This window comes from Polypterus senegalus, chromosome 8 (genome assembly GCF_016835505.1).
Source record: "Polypterus senegalus isolate Bchr_013 chromosome 8, ASM1683550v1, whole genome shotgun sequence".
Classification (NCBI taxonomy): domain Eukaryota; kingdom Metazoa; phylum Chordata; class Cladistia; order Polypteriformes; family Polypteridae; genus Polypterus; species Polypterus senegalus.
In genome coordinates, this window is record NC_053161.1 from 139143804 (window position 1) to 139165797 (window position 21994).

Here is a 21994-nt window from a genome sequence, read left to right on the forward strand (position 1 = left end):
TTATTAATAGCTTGATAAATGTTAGTTTCTGTTTCACAGTTTATATAAACTGATGTGTATGTTTTATTTATTTTTTATTTTTTTGAGAATATTGTGCAGTGACACTATGACAATTTTCTTTTGACACTCAGAAATCCATGCTGAGGTACAACTGAAAAATTACGGAAAATTCCTGGAAGAATACACATCACAGCTAAAAGGCATTGAGGATGCCTTGGACGACACAATTGGAGATGTTTGGGATTTTACTCTGGATCCTGTATCATTGAAGGTATTGTAGGCATGATTGTGTGCACCATCTTTGAATACCCAACATTCCTGAAAACCTTTTTTGTGTTTCTGTCAAAATGTGATTTTATTTTTAGAAACATTTTAATATTCTGCTGATCCCACAATAACTAACTCTGTGGCTTTCACCAAATTGCTTAACCTTTAAGTGCTCCAGGTGAAAAAATGTGAAAATTTTGTGTCACCTGTCATATCAGCAGTGAGATCAATCCAGGATCCAGTTATAGCTCAGGTGTTAGTTGATCATAGGGTGCACATTCACACCCAACCACATTATATTACTTTTTAGATTAGGGATTATAATGTATTGTATTATTCTTCTCTCATATTTAAAATGGTTCTCTGTGAAAATCGATAGTGATATAGGGTGAAATTTTAGAAAAAAATAAAACCTGCCTTTAACTGTATTGCATTTCCTGTTTATATTACGTAGAGCCGGTAAAAAATAATAATATGTTTTCAACTTAGGCAGTTTACATTTATACTATTTATTAGTTTAGGCTACTGTAACAATTATGAAACTATATTGTATTTAAATATCAGCATATCAAGGAATATTTTTCAACCACCAGAAAGGTAATTTATGCATTACTTTTCAAAGAAGTCACCATCAACACTGAAGCATTATTTTTCAGGTGCTTAATCAACCGGTATAAGCATGACACAGAATCCTTCTTAGTCAATTGGTCAAACTGCCCATTTACATCTTCAATAAGCTAATTGTGAGTTTCAAAAACCTCCCCACACAGAAGTCATTTGATTTTTAAAAACAACCAAAAATTTTGCATTTCTGCCACATGTGCATCTCCAGAGAAGGTATGCAGTCCTGATGGCAATTTTGTCAGATATCAGAAATCATCCCTCAAGACTTAGTGTATAAACAAAGTAATCATCTTCACTAAGATTTCAATGCCTGTCTGTTTGATAGACTGACACAGCAGATAGAAAAAGTACTATGCATCAACTTGTTGTAGTTTACTTTGATTCACATTCTAACTAATGGAGGGTTTGTTTGTTTTTAATGTTACTGTTGGCTTAGAATTTTAGATGTGAAGCAAGACTACTGACTTAGAATCGCACGGCTGGATACACTTCTCTTTATGTCTGCAATTAATTACTTGCTATCAATAGTTACATTGCTTCCAAGGAGTCCATCAACTGTGTTCCCAGACACAGAGAAAGTATCTTGTTTTAATAATTAAAAAAAGTGTTGGCTTTAAATTTTGTTTTTTTTAAGTAAATTATACAGTATTTAGATGACTAGCACCTCCTTCTGTACTGAAGTGGCATTGTTCTTTCCATTTTACTAGCTATTTGTTGTTGCCATATAGCAGAGCAGCACAGTTGACAGAATATTGATGACTCTCAACCATGTTCATTTTCATATAAGGGTGGACCAATGAGCTGGTTGGCTGATGGGAAGCTTTTTTATTGTGGGATCCTCTTTTTCATAAATGGCGCTTTTCCACTGCATAGTACGGCACAGCACGGTTCAGTACAGCTCACCTTGGTTTGGCTCAGTTCGGCTCGGTTTGCGTTTCGACTGCAGTTTAGTACCGCTTTAGAGTGGGCGGATTATTCACGTGTCGTTATAGTTGCGCCTCTACTGCCGTGACATCATCATAAACGCGCCACAAACAAACACACAACAATGGAGCATATCGACGGAATGGTGTTCTTCATTCTCGGCATGTGGATGTTTTTAACTGTTTGTAAGTCCGATGGTAGCCGTGTGCGCCCAAGAGCTTAGCGACCTCCTGAAAAACTTTTTCATTCCGTGTCGCCCCATCCAGCTCTCGCTGGATCTGCTCCTCGGCTACCAAGGAGAGGAACGTCTGTACTTCCTCAATAGACCACGAAACAGCCATTTTTGGTTAAAACAAAATGGTGCGTCCGAACCTTCGCTGGCTGTGCTAAAAATCTAGCGGGTCTGTTGTGTCTCGTGTCGCAAGTTCAGTGACGCAGTAATGGCGATCCAATCAGTGACCAGCAGAGTTTACACGTCACGTTTTGGTAACGGTTCGGCGCTTGGAACCTCGGCTGAGGTGGTACTAATGGCGCTTTTCCACTGCATAGTAAGGCACGACACGGTTCAGTTCAGCTCACTTTTGGGGGGTTTTCCACTGGGAACAGTACCTGGTACCTGGTCCTTTTTTAGTACCACCTCAGTCGAGGTTCCAAGCGCGCCGAACCGTTACCAAAACGTGGCGTGTAAACTGCTGGTCACTGATTGGCCGGAGAAAATCGTCATTACTGCGTCACTGGCTATTCTTTTCTTTATACACGCGGAAGTTTGTGTCCTGTCTCTCCATCGCTGGACGCAGTTCGTTGCATAAGTGGATGAATGTTTCTTCAGACATTGAAAGTTCTCCAGCCACTGAGTGTTTGTAAAACCGGGAACAATCACATCCCACCACTCTGAAGCACGGTTAAATGTCCAAACAGATGGTCTGTTGCGGCGACTTTTTTGCAAAATGTGGAAGATCTGTAATATACAGAATCAGCATTTTAATGTTACACTGGCAGTTAAGTTCATTTTATGCTTTGCAACAGTGATAAAAGTTAGCTAGTGATGTGCTTTTTAGATGCTTACCCTTGCGTCGTCGAGCTAAAGTGTTGTCGTTGTCTGCGTGTTGTTGTAAAAGTTCCACGGTGTCACGGCAGTAGAGGCGGCGCAACTATAACGACACGTGAATAATCCCGCCCACTCTAAAGCGGTACTAAAGTGCAGTCGAAACGCAAACCGAGCCGAACCAAGGTGAGCTGTACTGAACCGTGCTGTGCCGTACTATGCAGTGGAAAAGCGCCTTAAAAAAGGACCAAGTACCAGGTACTGTTCCCAGTGGAAAACCCCCGAAAAGTGAGCTGAACTGAACTGTGTCGTGCCGTACTATGCAGTGGAAAAACGCCAATAGTGAGAAAGATCATTTCATAATGCTTGCTTTGATTTCAATTCTGGTACATTAGAGCATAGTTAAGTAACGGATTACAGCACCTGACAAGTAAAGTATTCTGGAAAAGGATGTGCTATTGACTAGAATAGGAGAGATCTTACATGTATCAGATTTAGTGTGATAACAAATTCGTTTCACTTTTATATTTTTATAGGTTTTCCAATCTTACATTAATCTTTAAAGTTAATTTGATTATTAGAACAATTTCGACAAAGATGCTGTTCAACACAAAAAGATAATCAATACTGTTCATGTAATCTAATATCCAAAATTACATCTAACTGAGTTTTAAAGGTTCTCATCCTTCTATATAAAAGCGGTCGGCATTGTCTTTCCGTCCTGTGAGTGCTACACAGGTGCGGAGTTTCACACACGCCCCGTTCATTTTGCAATGCACGATGGGATTTGTAGTTTTGTTTTTCTAGGTAAAAGATGATTTTCTACTCCAGACTGTGCAATATCTTCTTCTTCTGTCTTACTATATAAAAGCGGTCGGGATTGTCCTTCCGTCCCGTGAGTGGAAAGTGTAGCGGTATTCCGCTTATCACAGACTTGCTACTTGCAGCTTGCGGTATGAAGCGACATGATGTGAGCAGAGTTCTGGTGCTCCCATCATTCCCTTGCTTTTGTGCGCGATGCGCTGTAAAAATAGACAAAATTATGTCTCTGGAAATATTTAATGTTGATGGAGTACAAATGCCTCACTGCGTAGTAAATATGAAGGGGGTACAAAAGGGCGACCTCAATATAGAAAAAAGTTAAACTTTCATCACAAAAATAACAGAAACTATGAGTATTAAAGTATTACCGCTCAAATGCAATATAACCAAATTAATGAGTTTGTCTAAAATATAAAATTGATCTACATATTGAATTGCCTTAAGAAGTGGTCAACTTAAAAGTCGGTCACCTTAAAAGGCGGGTCAGCCTAGTTGTATATTATATTTCGGATGTATTTCAGTGACAGCACACACAGCATAAAATACACTTTGAAATGATAACTGTCATTTTCACATGTAAAGTTTTAAAAGGGTGAGCTCTGCTGGGTACTGTTTTTTGATTGGCAAATTGTTTTGTAGAGTGCATGTAAATTTACATTTATTTTCAGGGCTGCTTGAATTAAAGTAACTACTTCTTGTAGTGATTCTGGCCAGCTTTGTCCTGCACTGTGGTCTGCCACAGACAAGCAGAATCACCATTTTGGGAGTGTGTTTTACTTGCCTGTGGCTTATCGCCATGTGCAAAGTTGCAGCTGTGTGTAACCCCTCCAGTTCAGTACACACTACAGCCCACCCTCTCAGCTTTCCTGGATGAAGATGACAGCTTTCATTTCAAGGTGAATTTCATTTTGTGAGATGTGCAAGAGAAGAGACACTCGAGCAGTGTTTCACAGCCTAGGTCCAGTGGCCCCCCTGTGGCTGCAGGTTTTTCTTCCAACCAGATTCCGAATTAGTGACAACACCTGATATCACTGATCTCATTTAATTTGCAGGTATTATTTTTCTTTTATTCTTCATTCAGAAAAGTACGACAGTATGATTTTTACATTTAGAAGACCTTTAGATCTATTTCTGCTTTTGCGATGGATTTAAATGCGTAAATCTGTTTTGTTGATTTCATTATATTTTGCCATTTCTCTGTGCAGTTTTTCCCCTTTGTTGTATCTTATTAATGACAATTAAAAATGAGCAGAGCAGACACGCTGGCAAACAACACTGAATAATCAAAGGCTGCAAGTACTTTAGCATCAGACCCACTAATTAGTAAATAATGGATTAATTAAACAATTACAACACCTAGAAAAGTAGAATGAAAATGAAGATGAAATTATTGTTAAAGAGAAAAAAATACATTATTCCCATATAACTGCTTGGTACATTTATATATATATATATATATATATATATATATATATATATATATATATATATATATATATATATATTTTTTACCAAGCTTAGTTTTCTAATTTCTATATTTTTCCCAAAACACAGAACTTGGGAAATAACACATCACTTAATTAGCCAAGAAATCTGATTAAAAACAGAAGCTGGCTGGAACAAAAACCTGCAGCCACAGGACCAAGGTTGGGAAACACTGCTCTAGAGGAACCCTCAAATGCCGTAATTCTGCAATTAATTATGAATTCTTGTCAATTGCTATTGTAATGACCTATTTAATGATCAAAAAGTACATTTATTTATTTACTTTTTTATTTAATCTTTGTCCACAATATTCCTCCTTAGTGTGATTCCTTTTTGTGATGATTTTATTATCTTGCTTAACAAGTAATTATCTCTGTGTCAAAAGAGGTTTGCTGATAATTCCAATTAAAGCAACATGCAGTATGCCAGTGTCTCTCTCTTGTTTTATTTCTTGAAGCATCCGGAAGCTTTTGTTGATGTTTGCATATGTTAATTATGGTCAAAAGAATTACTTATGCACTCTTGTCTGGCTCCTTCTCATTCACTAGTATGAGAACATCCCACATATAATATACTGTTCTACATGTCTTGACGTCTAGTTATTAATCATATTTTTGGCCATCTAGACTTGAAAAATCTTTTATTTTTTAGGACCATATTTTGTGCATCCCTCATGAACCAAGCCCATAGGAAAAGAGAAGTTAAAATTCCTCTTCTTCACAAAATTCAGAAAATGGAAATTGGTAATATATAGGCATGTGGAATGTTGTTTTGAGGTTGTTGATCTTGAATATGATAAGACCAGTAACGGCACACTGCACAATAAAATGCAGTGAATACACTTGACTTGAGCAATTAGAGTTTTTATACTCTTTCTCTGTACTTTTAGCATTCATTTGCTCAAAGGTTGCTGTGCTGGCTGCTTCCTGAGCAGCTATTCTTTTCTCCACACTAGCAGCCCACTTCTTCTCTTCTTTCGTCAGCATCTTTTCACATTAAAACTGATTAAGTTTGCAATTATTTAGTACATTTTCCTTAATTTTTCACTTAAGCTGGCAGTTATGTCTTCAATCTGCCTCAACAATAATTTAAGATAGGAAGAGATAAGGGAAGTGACGGCAAAGGTAGTAAGGAATGAGAAAAGCGTACATACACATGCGCTGCACAGCCGCCCTGCTGGCCAGTGCCGAGAGTTGATTCTACAATAAAATAATAATAAAAATATAAAGAGGAATAACCTTGGTGATCAGTCATCACCCCAAAGGTGCATAGTAGACATCACATAGTATATGTGTACCAAATTTCAGGTAAATAGTTCAAACGGTTTGCGTGCTATAAGTGATTTAAAATCCTGGACAGAAAAATGGACAGCCACGGTACCGTATTATATAAGAAGATAGTTGATTATTTGATTCTTTACTTCTAAGAGCCACTCCCAGAAGAGTAAAAATGATGTTATGAATATGATGTTATTTTTGATTTTTTACTAGGGATCTAGTGCCCTATGCACCTCTATCTGAGTAAAAAATGAGAAAGTTGTAAAAAAATTAATAGTATTTTGACTTTAAACATCATGAAGTAAATCATTATATTTCTTATAAACTCTTGATTTTTCTTTCAAAAATTACTCTTAATACACAATTAAATGTACTGTCTGACTTTAAATACTTCTTCACTACTTGATCCAAACTACTTGTTTTGTAATATGTATGTATGTGTGTGTGTTTCCTATTACAGTATCCTCACACAGTAGTTCAGGTGCATATTAAATTTACAGGCTTGTTGTTTTGTCTTGCCAAATCATGGTGCTTTTTATATTTATTAGTTTGTGTTTTATTTAACATTGATATATGAATTGAATTGAATTTTGTTTTGTCAAGTTTGACTTGCATGTATGGAATGTTACTTACTTTTAGTAATTTTCTTTGATATTGTCAATAGTGTTAATATATAACAGATTGAATAACTAGAGGAACAGATTATATACCTAATAATTGCCAAATGCTGGTTTCGGGGGAATTGTATCAATTCATAATCAAGTTTAATATTTATTTTTTCTTAGACTCTCATTCCAAGGTTTTGTGATTGTTGCTTTCTTTTTCTCCTTAACAGAGCGATGCTTAAGGAGGACATATAAAGCATAGATCTAAGTTTATGGCTGAGCTCTTGCAACATTAAAGGCATCTATGCAATTTATTAACCGAGTGCATACCTCTCTATGACTTTAAAGTGCATGAGGCAAAAACCCCATCAGGCAAAGCATCAAATGAAGTCAAACCAAGGAATGGAGCATCATCCAGTAGACATATTTGTTGTTAAGTGCAGAGAACCTAATTGAGCCAAAAAGTAGTATGCACAGATTTCCCATTAAAGTTCTTTATTGTAACCTAGGTGCTATAACTACTGTACTAAAAGCACAGGTATTAAAAACTGCTTTAATGATGCCAAGATTAATGAAACTTCTTAATCTTTAGTAAACTTCCAATAAAAATATTCCACTTATTTCTAGTTGATTTCTTAAATGCAGATTTGTATTGTAAATCATAACTCATAATTAAACCTAAGAAACATTTTTGTTTCTGCTGATACATTTTGAAAGCCTATTACAAAATACATTTGTTTATTGTATTTTGCTTTATTTTGTTTATTTTCATGTAAGTTTTGTATTGAAATATAAACGGATGTCTTATCCCTCATTGTTTATTAAGAAAAATATTTATTCTGTTTCTGAAATACCATTATTCATTTGCTTAAGTTATGTCTTAAAGTGCAGATTCCTGACTCTAATCTAAATATTTGTTAAGCAAAGTGATCATTTCAAAATTCAGCCATATTGATGCTTTTAGCTTGTTGTTGATTTTGGCAACTTAACAAATGCAAAGCTGTAAAGATGGTCTTGGCAAAACCATCATAGGAGATGATACATTTTAGGTTTTTTTTTTTTACAAACAGCATAATGCTTAATTATTATAGAAATATAATAAAGGCATGCTAGAATTAAGGCAGAAGTCAATTCTTTCTGAAACCAATGCATTTATTAATTTTTTTATTTCTCCTTCAGCTTTTGCCATATGAGCAGTCAGCATTGTTGGAGCTGATTAAGACGGAAAACAAAGTAAGTCAACTTTTCTCTGTTTCTCTTCCACCACATATCAAATAATAGTGATTAGGGTTTTAAACTATAGTATTTGATCACATTAATTTCTCTTACATATAGTGGGTGGTGAAGAGTGGGGCAACTGTTTTACTCATTGCTCTCAAAAAGCTGCTTTCAAGGTATAAACAGTACTGTAGATGCTACTGCATTTTTTTATTCTTCTTGAAAGCTGCACAAAGCCCATTAATTGGGTGAACTCTCGGTTCCACTGCCACTTCACCACCACCTGTTCATTTCATTGCCTCTTCTGCTGAAAAACAGTGAGTGTGCAATGAACAGTGCAGTCAGTTGTAACCAGAATAACATTATTCTTTTGTCTTATATGGAAAGCATTTCACTTATTTCAGAATATATCCAAATTGCAGTTCTTTTAAATAGTTATCCTTAGTAAACAAAATTATTAATAACAAATTGCTTGAGTAAGTTATAGTCATTTCTTCTCAAAACGTAAATCCCATATTAATACATGTTGACTGTCTTCTGCATACTTAACCCAGTAGTTTTTTAACTTTGTTCATACATAAGCAGGCCTGGTAAATTGAGTGCTGCATTTGACATAATTGATCATAATATTCTTAGAAATCGCCTTAGTCAATGGGTGGGCCTCTCTGGCAGTGTCTTAAATTGGTTTGAATCCTACCTGGCAGGTAGAAAATTCTTTGTGAGTTGTGGTAATCAAATCTCAAAGACACATGATATCCGATATGGTGTTCCACAAGGCTCTATCCTGGGTCCGCTGTTATTCTCAATCTACATGCTTCCGTTAGGTCAGATTATCTCAGGTTACAACGTGAGTTACCACAGCTATGCTGATGACACACAGCTGTACTTATCTATAGCACCTGATGACTCCGACTCTTTCGATACACTAACACAATGTCTTACTGGTATTTCTGAATGGATGAATAGTAATTTTCTCAAACTAAATAAAGAGAAAACTGAAATTTTAGTAATTGGCAATAATGGATTCAGTGAGGTTATCAGAAATAAACTTGATGCACTAGGATTAAAAGTTAAGACGGAAGTAAAAAATTTAGGGGTAACCGTTGACTGTAATCTGAGTTTTAAATCGCATATTCATCAGACCACTAGGACAGCATTTTTTCACTTAAGAAACATAGTTAAAGTTAGACCTCTTATATCATTAAAAGATGCGGAGAAATTAATTCACGCTTTTGTTTTCAGTAGACTAGATTACTGTAACGCACTCCTCTCAGGACTACCCAAGAAAGACATACAGTGGAGGAAATAATTATTTGACCCCTCACTGATTTTGTAAGTTTGTCCAATGACAAAGAAATGAAAAGTCTCAGAACAGTATCATTTCAATGGTAGGTTTATTTCAACAGTGGCAGATTGCACATCAAAAGGAAAATTGAAAAAATAACTTTAAATAAAAGATAGAAATTGATTTGCATTTCATTGAGGGAAATAAGTTTTTGAACCCCTACCAACCATTAAGAGTTCTGGCTCCCACAGAGTGGTTAGACACTTCTACTCAATTAGTCACCCTCATTAAGGACACCTGTCTTAACTAGTCACCTGTATAAAAGACACCTGTCCACAGAATCAATCAATCAAGCAGACTCCACACTCTACAACATGGGAAAGACCAAAGAGCTGTCCAAGGATGTCAGAGACAAAATTGTAGACCTGCACAAGGCTGGAATGGGCTACAAAACCATTAGCAAGAAGCTGGGAGAGAAGGTGACAACTGTTGGTGCGATTGTTCGAAAATGGAAGGAGCACAAAATGACCATCAATCGACCTCGCTCTGGGGCTCCACGCAAGATCTCACCTCGTGGGGTGTCAATGGTTCTGAGAAAGGTGAAAAAGAATCCTAGAACTACACGGGAGGAGTTAGTTAATGACCTCAAATTAGCAGGGACCACAGTCACCAAGAAAACCATTGGAAACACATTACACGCAATGGATTAAAATCCTGCAGGGCTCGCAAGGTCCCCTGCTCAAGAAGGCACATGTGCAGGCCCGTCTGAAGTTTGCCAATGAACACCTGAATGATTCAGAGAGTGACTGGGAGAAGGTGCTGTGGTCTGATGAGACCAAAATAGAGCTCTTTGGCATTAACTCAACTCGCTGTGTTTGGAGGAAGAAAAATGCTGCCTATGACCCCCAAAACACCGTCCCCACCGTCAAGCATGGGGGTGGAAACATTTTGCTTTGGGGGTGTTTTTCTGCTAAGGGCACAGGACAACTTAATCGCATTAACGGAAAATGGACGGAGCCATGTATCGTGAAATCCTGAGCGACAATCTCCTTCCCTCTGCCAGGAAACTGAAAATGGGTCGTGGATGGGTGTTCCAGCACGACAATGACCCAAAACATACAGCAAAGGCAACAAAGGAGTGGCTCAAGAAGAAGCACATTAAGGTCATGGAGTGGCCTAGTCAGTCTCCGGACCTTAATCCAATAGAAAACCTATGGAGGGAGCTCAAGCTCAGAGTAGCACAGAGACAGCCTCAAAACCTTAGGGATTTAAAGATGATCTGCTAAGAGGAGTGGACCAACATTCCTCCTAAAATGTGCAAACTTGGTCATCAATTACAAGAAACGTTTGACCTCTGTGCTTGCAAACAAGGGTTTTTCCACTAAGTATTAAGTCTTTTTTTGTTAGAGGGTTCAAAACTTATTTCCCTCAATGAAATGCAAATCAATTTCTATCTTTTATTTAAAGTTATTTTTCGATTTTCCTTTTAATGTGCAATCTGCCACTGTTGAAATAAACCTACCATTGAAATGATACTGTTCTGAGACTTTTCATTTCTTTGTCATTGGACAAACTTACAAAATCAGTGAGGGGTCAAATAATTATTTCCTCCACTGTAAATCGTTTGCAACGAGTGCAGAATGCAGCTGCTAGAATCCTAACTGGGAAAAGAAAATCCGAACACATTTCTCCAGTTTTGATGTCACTACACTGGTTACCTGTGTCATTCAGGATTGACTTTAAAATACTGCTTATGGTTTATAAAGCCTTAAATAATCTCGCTCCATCTTATATATCGGAATGCCTGACACGTTATATTCCAAATCGTAACCTTATATCTTCAAATGAGTGTCTCCTTATAATTCCAAAAGCTAAACTTTAAAAGAAGTGGTGAGACGGCCTTCTGCTGTTATGCACCTAAAATCTGGAATAGCCTGCCAATAGGAATTCAGCCAGGCAAATACAGTAGAGCACTTTAAAACACTGCTGAAAACACATTACTTTAACATGGCCTTTTTATAACTTCACTTTAACTTAATACTGATACTCTGTATGTTCAATTCTTCATAATAACTATTCACAGTGGCTCCAAAATCCATACTGACCCTACTCTCTCTTCTGTTTCTTTTTCCGGTTTCTTTGTGGTGGCGGCCTGCCACCACCTACTCAAAGCATCATGATGCATCAACATTGATGGACTGAAAGCCAGAAGTCTACGTGACCATCATCATCAGGTCCTACCATGAAAACCCTAAATACAAAGAGGACTGTTTGACTTATGTTAGGTAGATTGCCCAGAGGGACTGGCGGTCTCTTGGTCTGGAACCCCTATAGATTTTATTTTTTCTCCAGCCTTTGGAGTTTTTGTTTTTCTGTCCACCCTGGCCATGGACCTTACTCTTATTCTATGTTAATTAATGTTGACTTATGTTTATTTTTTATTGTGTCTTCTATTTTTCTATTCATTTTGTAAAGCACTTTGAGCTACATTTTTTTGTATGAATATGTGCTATAGAAATAAATGTTGATTGATTGATTTATTTATATAGCACATTTTCATACAAAAAGTAGCTCAAAGTGCTTTACATAATGAAGAACAGAAAAATAAAAGACACAGTAAGAAAATAAAATAAGTCAGCATTAATTAACATAGAATAAGAGTAAGATCCAATGGCCAGGGTGAAAAAAAAAAAAACTCCAGACAGCTGGAGAAAAAAATAAAATCAGTTGGGATTCCAGACCATTAGACTGCCCAGTCCCCTCTGGGCATTCTGCCTAACATAAATGAAACAGTCCTCTTTGGATTTAGGGTTCTCACGGAAGGATTTGATGATGATAGTCGCGTAGACTTCTGGCTTTTAATCCATCCATCATTGTTGGAGCAGCATGATGCTTTGAGGTGGTGGTGGCGCAGGCCACCACCACAAAGAAACCGGAAAAAGAAACAGAAGAGAGAGTAGGGGTCAGTACGGATTTTAGAGCCACCATGAATGGTTATTATAATGAATTGAACATACAGAGTATCAGGATTAAGTTAAAGTGAAGTTATGAAAAGGCCATGTTAAAGTAATGTGTTTTCAGCAGTGTTTTAAAGTGCTCTACTGTACTAGCCTGGCAAATTCCTATTGGCAGGCTATTCCAGATTTTAGGTGCATAGCAGCAGAAGGCCACCTCACCACTTCTTTTAAGTTTTGTTCTTGGAATTCTAAGGTGATACTCATTTGAGGATCTGAGGTTACAATTTGGAATATAACGTGTCAGATATTCTTATATATAAAATGGGGCGAGATTATTTAAGGCTTTATAAACCATAAGCAGAATTTTAAAGTTAATCCTGAATGACACAGGTAACCAGTGTAGTGACATCAAAACTGGAGAAATGTGCTCGGATTTTCTTTTCCTAGTTAGAATTCTAGCAGCTGCGTTCTGCACTAGTTGCAAACGATTTATGTCTTTTTTGGGTAGTCCTGAGAGGAGTGCGTTACAGTAATCTAGTCGACTGAAAACAAAAGCGTGAATTAATTTCTCAGCATCTTTCAGTGATATAAGAGGTCTAACTTTAGCTATGTTTCTTAAGTGAAAAAATGCTGTCCTAGTGATCTGATTAATATGCGATTTAAAATTCAGATTACAGTCAACAATTACCCCTAAGCTTTTTACCTCCGTCTTGACTTTTAATCCTAATGTATCCAGTTTATTTCTAATAGCCTCATTGTATCCATTATTGCCCATCACTAAGATTTCAGTTTTCTCTTTATTTAACTTGAGAAAGTTACTATTCATCCATTCTGAGATACAAGTCAGACATAGTGTTAGTGAATCAAGAGAATCGGGGTCATCAGGTGCTATTGATAAATACAGCTGTTTGTCATCAGCCTAGCTGTGGTAGCTCACGTTGTGCCTAGAGATAATCTGACCTAACGGAAGCATGTAGATTGAGAAGATCAGCGGACCCAGGATAGAGCCTTGTGGAACACCATATTGGATATCATGTGTCTGAGTTGTAATTACCACAACTAACAAAGAATTTTCACCCTGTTAGGCAGGATTCAAATCAATTTAAGACACTGCCAGAGAGGCCCACCCATTGACTAAGGCGATTTCTAAGAATATTATGATCAATGGTGTAAAATACAGCTCTCAGATATAAGAGGATGTAAACAGATAAATGGCCTCTGTCTGCATTCAACTGCAAATCATTTACTACTTTAACGAGTGCAGTTTCTGTGCTGTGATTTGTTCTAAAACCCGACTGAAATTTATCAAGAATAGCATGTTTATTTAGGTGGTCATTTAGCTGCATAATGACTGCCTTCTCCAGAACTTTACTTAAAAAAGGCAGGTTAGAGATGGGTCTAAAATTTTCAAGAGCCGAGGGGTCGAGATTATGTTTCTTAAGTAGGGGTTTAACTACAGCAGTCTTAAGACAGTCTGGGAAGACCCCCGTATCTAATGACAAATTTAATAAAATACGTATTCACCATAGCCATACCCATCCTTTTCGCAAAATCCACTATCACCTGACCTTCTTCATTCCTCTTCTTGACACCATACTTACTCATCACCTCCTCGTCTCCTCTGTTCCCTTCACCAACATGCCCATTGAAATCTGTTCCAATCACCACTTCCTGTCCCTTGGGTACACTGTTCATCACTTCATGGAACTCACTCCAGAAATCTTCTTTCTCATCCATTGCACACCCAACTTGCGGGGCATATGCACTAACAACATTCATTATCATACCTCCAATTTCCAACTTCATAATCATTACTCTGTCTGACACTCTTTTCACTTCCAAAACACTCGGCATACTGTTCCTTCAGAATAACTTCTGCCTCATTTCTCATCCCATTCACACCATGATAGAACAATTTGAATCCACCTCTGATCCACCTGGCCTTACTTCCCTTCCATTTAGTCGATTTCTAGTGCACTTCCATTTCTAGTTAATTCAGCAATTTATTAAAATCCCAAAACTTTTTAAATTAGTTTGAAATTTCCACATATTACATTGTATCACTAAGAAATTATTTAACTTTTAACAGAAGTCTGTTACAACAGATGTAATGTATACAGTGTAAAATTAAATATTGTGTGCAATACTTTTGATTTTATGCTTATCTTATGTACTGGAATCTGTCAGAATATTATTTTTAGGCTCATGAAGTGAACTAAAAATGTTAGTTAATTTATGGTTACAACAGTTAATACAGTTGTAATTTATACATTGAACATTAGAAAGATTAGACTTGAAAAACTACAGAGAAAAACTCTCTAGTCTCCATTTAACTGTTTTGAAGGTTCCTACTGTCTATCACTCTACTTGGTAACATTATTCCATGTGTCTATGGCTTTCTGTGTGGGGAAAAAAAAATCATAATATTTTTGCACAATTTACACTTAACATGTTTCCAGCTGTGTCCCTGTGTTCTTGTTAAAGTTATTTTAAAGTAGAAGTTTCGATCCATTGTACTAATTCCTTTCATGATTTTTAACAATTCAGTTATGTCAACCCTTAATCTCCTTTTGCTTAAACTGAAAAGGCCCTGATGTTCTAGTCTTTCCTCATAACTCATTCCTTGCAGTCCTTGAATTAGCCTATTTGGTTTTCTTTGGAATTTTTCCAGTGCTTCTATGTCTTTTTTTCTATCCTGAAGACTAAAACTGTACACAGTACTCCAGATGAGGTCCAACCAGTGAGTTATTTTGCTAAAGCATAACTTTCTTTGACTTGTGCTGCACACATCAAAGTGCTATATAACCCATATATAAATCTGCTTTTAGAGTTAGTGGGCTGAGGGAAGCTGGGACTTGTCCCAGAAATATCCAGTGCCAAGTTAGAAATAATTATGACAGAGATTCCATTTGACCACAGGACACTCCTGTGCACATTCTGGGTTATTTTTCAAATGTTTGTGAAGCTAATATGCAGAAGTGTTTAAGATATGGAAGGAACTGTACAAACTGTTGCTGAGAAAATGTACTAAAATGACAAAGGTGATAATAGGACAGGGACTTACTAGTCTTGTAATGTGTAAGACCACAGAAATAGCTACATAACCTTCTCTATGTGATATAGTCTGTAAATGAAGTTTCAGAAGGCAAACAGGCACCACAAAATGAAATGCTTCTTTAGAGTACTGTTGTATTTTTCAGACATAAAAAATACTATGCTTCTTGAATGTTTAAAATCTTGATAAAGGTTTTATCTAGTTTTGCACAGAGGAATTTCTGTCTGCTTCCTGTAATGTGAAATTCTTGCAATCCCACCTTATAAACCAACACTAAGTTTTTACTCTTATGCACTGTGAACAACATGGTCTGTGTTTTTCCACAAACCCGTGTGAATGTTTTCCAAAAAATGATGCAGTACTTTATTTTTATGATAAATTTGATACAAGAAGATGCTTTTAAATTGAGTCTATCTATCTAGTAAGTAACACCTGACTTAATCCAAATCTAATGAGCTAATTAAGGATAAAGACGTATGATCAACAACAACAACATTTATTTATATAGCACATTTTCATACAAACAGTAGCTCAAAGTGCTTTACATAATAAAGAATAGAAAAATAAAAGACACAATAAGAAAACAAAATAAATCAACATTAATTAACATCGAATGAGAGTAAGGTTCAATGGCCAGGGGGGACAGAATAAACAAAAAAAAACTCCAGACGGCTGAAGAAAAAAAATGATGACAAGTACTGGTCAGAGGATAGAAAAACATTTCACGCGTATACTTTCTCTATTTAAGAAGTATTTTCTTTTGCAATATAAAATAAAAATGGTACAATAGGCAGTTGTCAGTTAAAACAAGGCTGAGCAAATACTAATGAACCTATTTTTCTGTTTTTTTACAATCTAGGCTACCTTTCCAATATGCTTAAAATTACATACATGAAATAGATCATAAATGTCTAATTCTTGCTATTAATTTCAAAACACTCAAATATAATATTTTTGCACAGTTTCTTTCCTATTCCTATATTTGTACTTGCGGAGCCCCTATTTCCTTTGTATGCATCTTAGTTACAGTAGATGGAATGAAGCTTTTAAGTAGAAGAAGGATACCCTGAAAATAGCTTTATAATTTAATGACTGCATGATTTTGCCTGCCTCACTTTCAGTGCACATATTGGTTAAATTTGTAGTCTAATTTTTAAAAGAATAGATACTGTACATTTTTTTCTTTTAATGAACACACACTTTTTAATTTTTAATGAATATTGCTTTATTTTTCCACTTGCAGGTGTTTAACAAAGTGATAACGGTTTTTGCTGCTCTCTGCTGTGAGATAAAGAAACTAAAACATGAGGTAATGTTTAAATGTTTTAAGCTCAATCTCATATAAAACATTTGACAGAAATTAAAGCCATAGTACATTTTCTCTCTTAAATTGACATGTTTGTTTTATTTAAAATTTCTGTTACTTTTTCACAAAGTAAAGCGCAATTGATCAAACTACAACGGAGTGTTAAACCGATTCCTGTGTGTTTTGTGCCTTGATCCCTTAAATACTTAAACAAAAAACATATACTGTAGATAAAGGATGATCACAACTAGAGTTGATTAGAAAAATTTGCCAAAGTGTTTTTGTAGTGAATTCCAGCATTTGCCAATGATCTTGTTCAATGAATATTTCTTGAAATTTCACTGTGTGGCAGGCTTAAACGAACATTTTTGGTGCTTTGCACGACCAGTGTGACTTCACAGAGCTGTAGCAATGGATAGGGATGTCACTACCTGATCACATATTATACCACTACCTGATGTGAATTGTGCATGTGTGAATAATCTATGGCATATACACGCATGTTACTTCTCAAACAATATTCCAAAAAGATTTGTACCCCAGTATTTTCATTTAAGGTGTACTTTGTCAACCATATTGAGAATATTAGGACAATACTTTTCCTTTGCATAGATTAATTATATGTTGCACCATCACTACATGATTAAGATTGTTATGTTTCTCACTTTGTTGCACTGTTTGGGTAGTGACAACTGCTGCATGGCACCACCGGAAAGTGTCACAAAGGTTGGAACTCTTGAGTACACAGGTCAGTATTATGTACACTCCGTAGCAGTGGATGACTTCCCTTGAATACAATAACTGCAGTTACTCTGTAGCTCAAACAAGGAAGCAATGCAACTCAGCTACTGCCAGCAAGGGTATAATGCGGATCCCTGTGTGCTCACAGAGTTCTATTCTTCATTTATTTTTAAGTCATGGCTCAAAGAAGCTGGCACTTCTATTTTGTTTCTGTTCTATTCATGTACATTCTTCACACATTTATCTTCCATCAAGAAGATAGAAACAACTTGTAAATAGTAATAAATCTTTTACTTTCTGAAACGGAGTTTGGAGGGATCAAGCTCCTTTAACATTTGTTTTGACTTAACCTTGCTGTGCCTGCATGGAGCTTTGTGAGCTCAGATATATTAACATTTGTTTAAATTTATTGCTAGTGCATTGTCATTTTTTGTATTTTGTTTGTGGTTATCGTTCTATCTGCGTTTACAACTCGGGTAACATTTTTGGCCATAATAATCCATCCAGCATAGTTGACAGATGCATCCCTAGCCCTCAGGCATACATAAGACCATTACAAAACTAGCTCAGTTCCTCCTTCCCATTTAACTTCAAAATGCATTTTGGCAAATTTGGCAAAGTTCTGATTCCGACAATTTTGCTGAACCTGAGCTAGAATAATTGTTGCTGTGAACCAAGTGTAAGCTTAGAAATAAAGAGAGGATCAATGTATATAGTTACTACTTTGTCTTGTGATATTTGCAGTTTGATATGTTAATATCATAATGACTGAAACTGCTAGCTTATGTGCATCTTTATTTTTCTTTTGTAGGCAGAAACCAAATTTTACAGTGGCCTCTTGTATTATGGAGAAGGAGGTATTTACTGTTTTGTATAATTTTGGTTTAAATATGACATTAAAAGAAAGAGTCTTATACTATCTTGTTTTCTTAAGAGAACATTTTGTACCCGTTACTTAAACTGAAATTAATGAGACTGATTCTTTTTTTTTTTTAACCTTTTATTTACAATTAGACATTAAGCCTGTTACAATAACGGGCGCTAGAACAGTATTGCATAAACATTATTAGGAACAGTCTATATTAAATGGCAAGGGATCTTGACCTCATTCTGTTTGTTGTCTTAATTTTTTTGTTAAAATTTTTTTTACAAGAAGCCTAAAGTAAAATAATATTAAAATAAAATAGAAACGTATATGACAATACAGTAAGTATAAATAATATTGCCTTAGTGTAAAACTTTATAACAATCTCTAATACACAATATCTGAAGAAGATATTTAAGAAAATGTTTTTTTATTTTTTTATCTCAGGAAATTTTTTAATAAAATTTCATTATTGACAACATTTTTTGTAAACACTCTTGTTCAGGACCATCTACAACATTGACAACAACATCTGTAAAACTTCTAACTCTTGATAATCTATACTAATAAAAGGCAAAGCCCTCACTCACTCACTCACTCACTGACTCATCACTAATTCTCCAACTTCCCGTGTAGGTAGAAGGCTGAAATTTGGCAGGCTCATTCCTTACAGCTTACTTACAAAAGTTGGGCAGGTTTCATTTCGAAATTCTACGCCTAATGGTCATAACTGGAAGATATTTTTCTCCATTAACTGTAATAGAGTTGAGCTGGAAAGACGTGGGGGGGCGGAGTTTTGTGTGACATCATCACGCCTCCCATGTAATCACGTGACCTGACTGTCAATGCAGTGCGTAGAAAACCAGGAAGACCTCCAAAAAGCGCTTAAGAAAACATGCATTATATAATTGAGAAGGCAGCGAAACAATAAGAAGCGAGCAAGTGACATATACTACCATATTCATGAGTGCTGCTACCTCGGAAAGAAAGCAAGGTGTAAACCTAAACTTTAAATTAAGTTCATAGACAGGCTACCGCTGGCGTTTCACATACCCACAGGTAATCACGGGATACAAGTTTAATGAGAGGGCGCAGGGATATAAACGAGAGTTTTGATCACTTTGTAACTAAGTTAAAATTGTAGGTGAAGGGGTGTGCTTATGCAAATTCCGAGAGACTGTGTTTGTGGGGGATTGACAGTTAAGGCGGGTGGGGGAGTCACGTCATCATCTCCCCTCCCATTCATCTCATTTCGTTCTGAGCTGAGCTCCGCGGCTAACGCCGTCTTCCGAAGCAACTTCATCAGACTGCCACCAAATACTCACAGAAAAATCCACAAGTTAATACACACGCTGTCACTAGAGTTTCTCCACACTGAAGCCTCCAGGTACTACTTACAAAAGGTCACATTGACAATCGTGTTACGTTATTTTTAAAATCTTTCCTTTTCTTAGCACAAGCACAGCTGAGAAGCTTCGATGCATGTGCTCCATAACGTTAAAAATAATGCATTTAATCACACTTTGCATTACAAGCAAAGGGGAGCTTTTGTCAATGCATGATTTCCTGGTACACCGATTACATTGATCAGCGCATCCCGATTCATTTTACCCTCGCACCACCTTGGTTTGAGAAGAAGTATGAAAAAATATGAGGTTAACACAGAAAAACAGAACACCAATTCAAGCTTTATGAATAATCGATTCGCCATCAATGATTGTTTTGGTAAAGCCATCCTCCTTCCATTTTATAATTTTTCTGCCACTAGCCATGATTAAATGAACGGTAAAAAGTAAGAGCAAAGCGAGGGTGACTTATTTAGGCAGGCATATATATGACAGCAACACTCATGACAATGTCAATCATGTTACGTTATTATTAAAATGTTTCCTTTTCTTTTTCATTAATTCTTTAACACACTACTTCTCGCTGCGAGGCGGGTATTTTGCTATATATATATATGAATGACCTCCAAAAAGCGCTGAGACTTTTTGAACGTGTCTGCAAAAACTGGGGTCTCCTGCCCAGCAAAAGTCATAAGTTAAAGTGAGCACTTTAATTTTTTTTCATCCTCTCCCTGCGCTATAGCCCAGACAAGTGGAAACACGGGACCCCTTTTCTACACCACAACAAAATAATATTAAGGCGATTCACACTTTCTTTTGCACGTATACGATTATGAGGTCCTCAGCTCGGATTATGAAGACACGCACAGGAGTGGAGGACTGACAGTGCCATCACAGCCGATTAATGGCGGGGACGTCTCACCAGTCTACACAAGGCCCACCGCGACTGTCCCCAAAAGGCGATCATAACGTCAGCGAACACATCTCTCTATACTATATAAAAGAAAAAGGCAACTTTCCTTTCTTTACACCTTTTTTCCTTTTATCCCAAACCAAAGCCTTTCTCTCTTAACACTGCAGAGGACACAAAACTAATTTTCTTTAAATGCCGGTAAGGCACATTACCAGAGGCACAAATTTGAACGTTCACATAGAAAATGTAATTTCAATGTACCTGTACTTCTTAAAGCGTTAATGTTTTACTGTTTAATAACTTATAGACTATAATTTATTATTTTTCCCTTGCACTCAGTGACCAAACCTATACACACACATATAGACACATACAAACATACACACAAGTATATGTATGTGTATATATATACACTCACACACATACATACATACATACATACATACATACATACATACACACATATATATAATTTGTGTGTGTGTATGTATGTGTGTGTATATATGATGTAGATAGGTATGTGTATATATATATATTATATTATATTATATATATGTGTGTATATGTAGATATGAAGATATGTAGGTATATATATATATATATATATATATATATATATATATATATATATATATATATATATATGTGTATGTGTGTGTGTGTGTGTGTGTGTGTGTGTGTATATGACAGCAGCAATCCAAGCTGTGAGAAAACAGTAAAAGGAGGCGTGTCAGGCGTGGTGGTACATTTTCTGATGCAGCTACCGAAAACAACTTCTGCGCTGCCGCCAAATACACAAAACAATTACTTTGACAATCATGTTACATTATTTTTAAAATGTTTCCTTTTCTTTTTCATAACTTCTTTAACACATGACATTGCTGCTGGCTGGTATTTTGCTATATATATATATATATATATATATATATATCACAGCGACACTCATAACAGTGACAAAACAATTACATTGACAATCATGTTACGTTATTTTCAAAATGTTTCCTTTTCTTTCTCTTTCCTTCTTTAACACACTACTTCTCCGCTGCGAAGCGCGGGTATTCTGCTAGTGCAACATATAACTGGTCGTGGCTGAATACTGGTTCTGGCAAGTAAATGGCAACTTTTTCTAAGGTTTGCCCTTGAGCTTTATTAATTGTTATGGCAAAAGCTAATGTAACTGGAAATTGTCGCCTTCTTTTGGTAAAGGGTAAATTAGTAGAGGATAGAGCCAAATCAATACGGGGAATATTCTGACGCTC

The 21994-nt window shown here is 36.3% G+C and overlaps 1 protein-coding gene across 1 annotated transcript in view; it reads left to right on the top strand.

Moving 5' to 3' along the window:
* washc4 (WASH complex subunit 4) overlaps positions 1–21994 on the top strand; it is a 101553-nt gene that overhangs the window by 874 nt on the left and 78685 nt on the right. Inside the window, exons 2-5 of the mRNA XM_039761826.1 lie at positions 132–271; positions 8229–8282; positions 16808–16873; positions 18423–18468. Of these exons, the coding sequence (XP_039617760.1) occupies positions 132–271; positions 8229–8282; positions 16808–16873; positions 18423–18468 (306 nt within the window). The remainder of the gene's footprint in view (positions 1–131; positions 272–8228; positions 8283–16807; positions 16874–18422; positions 18469–21994) is intronic.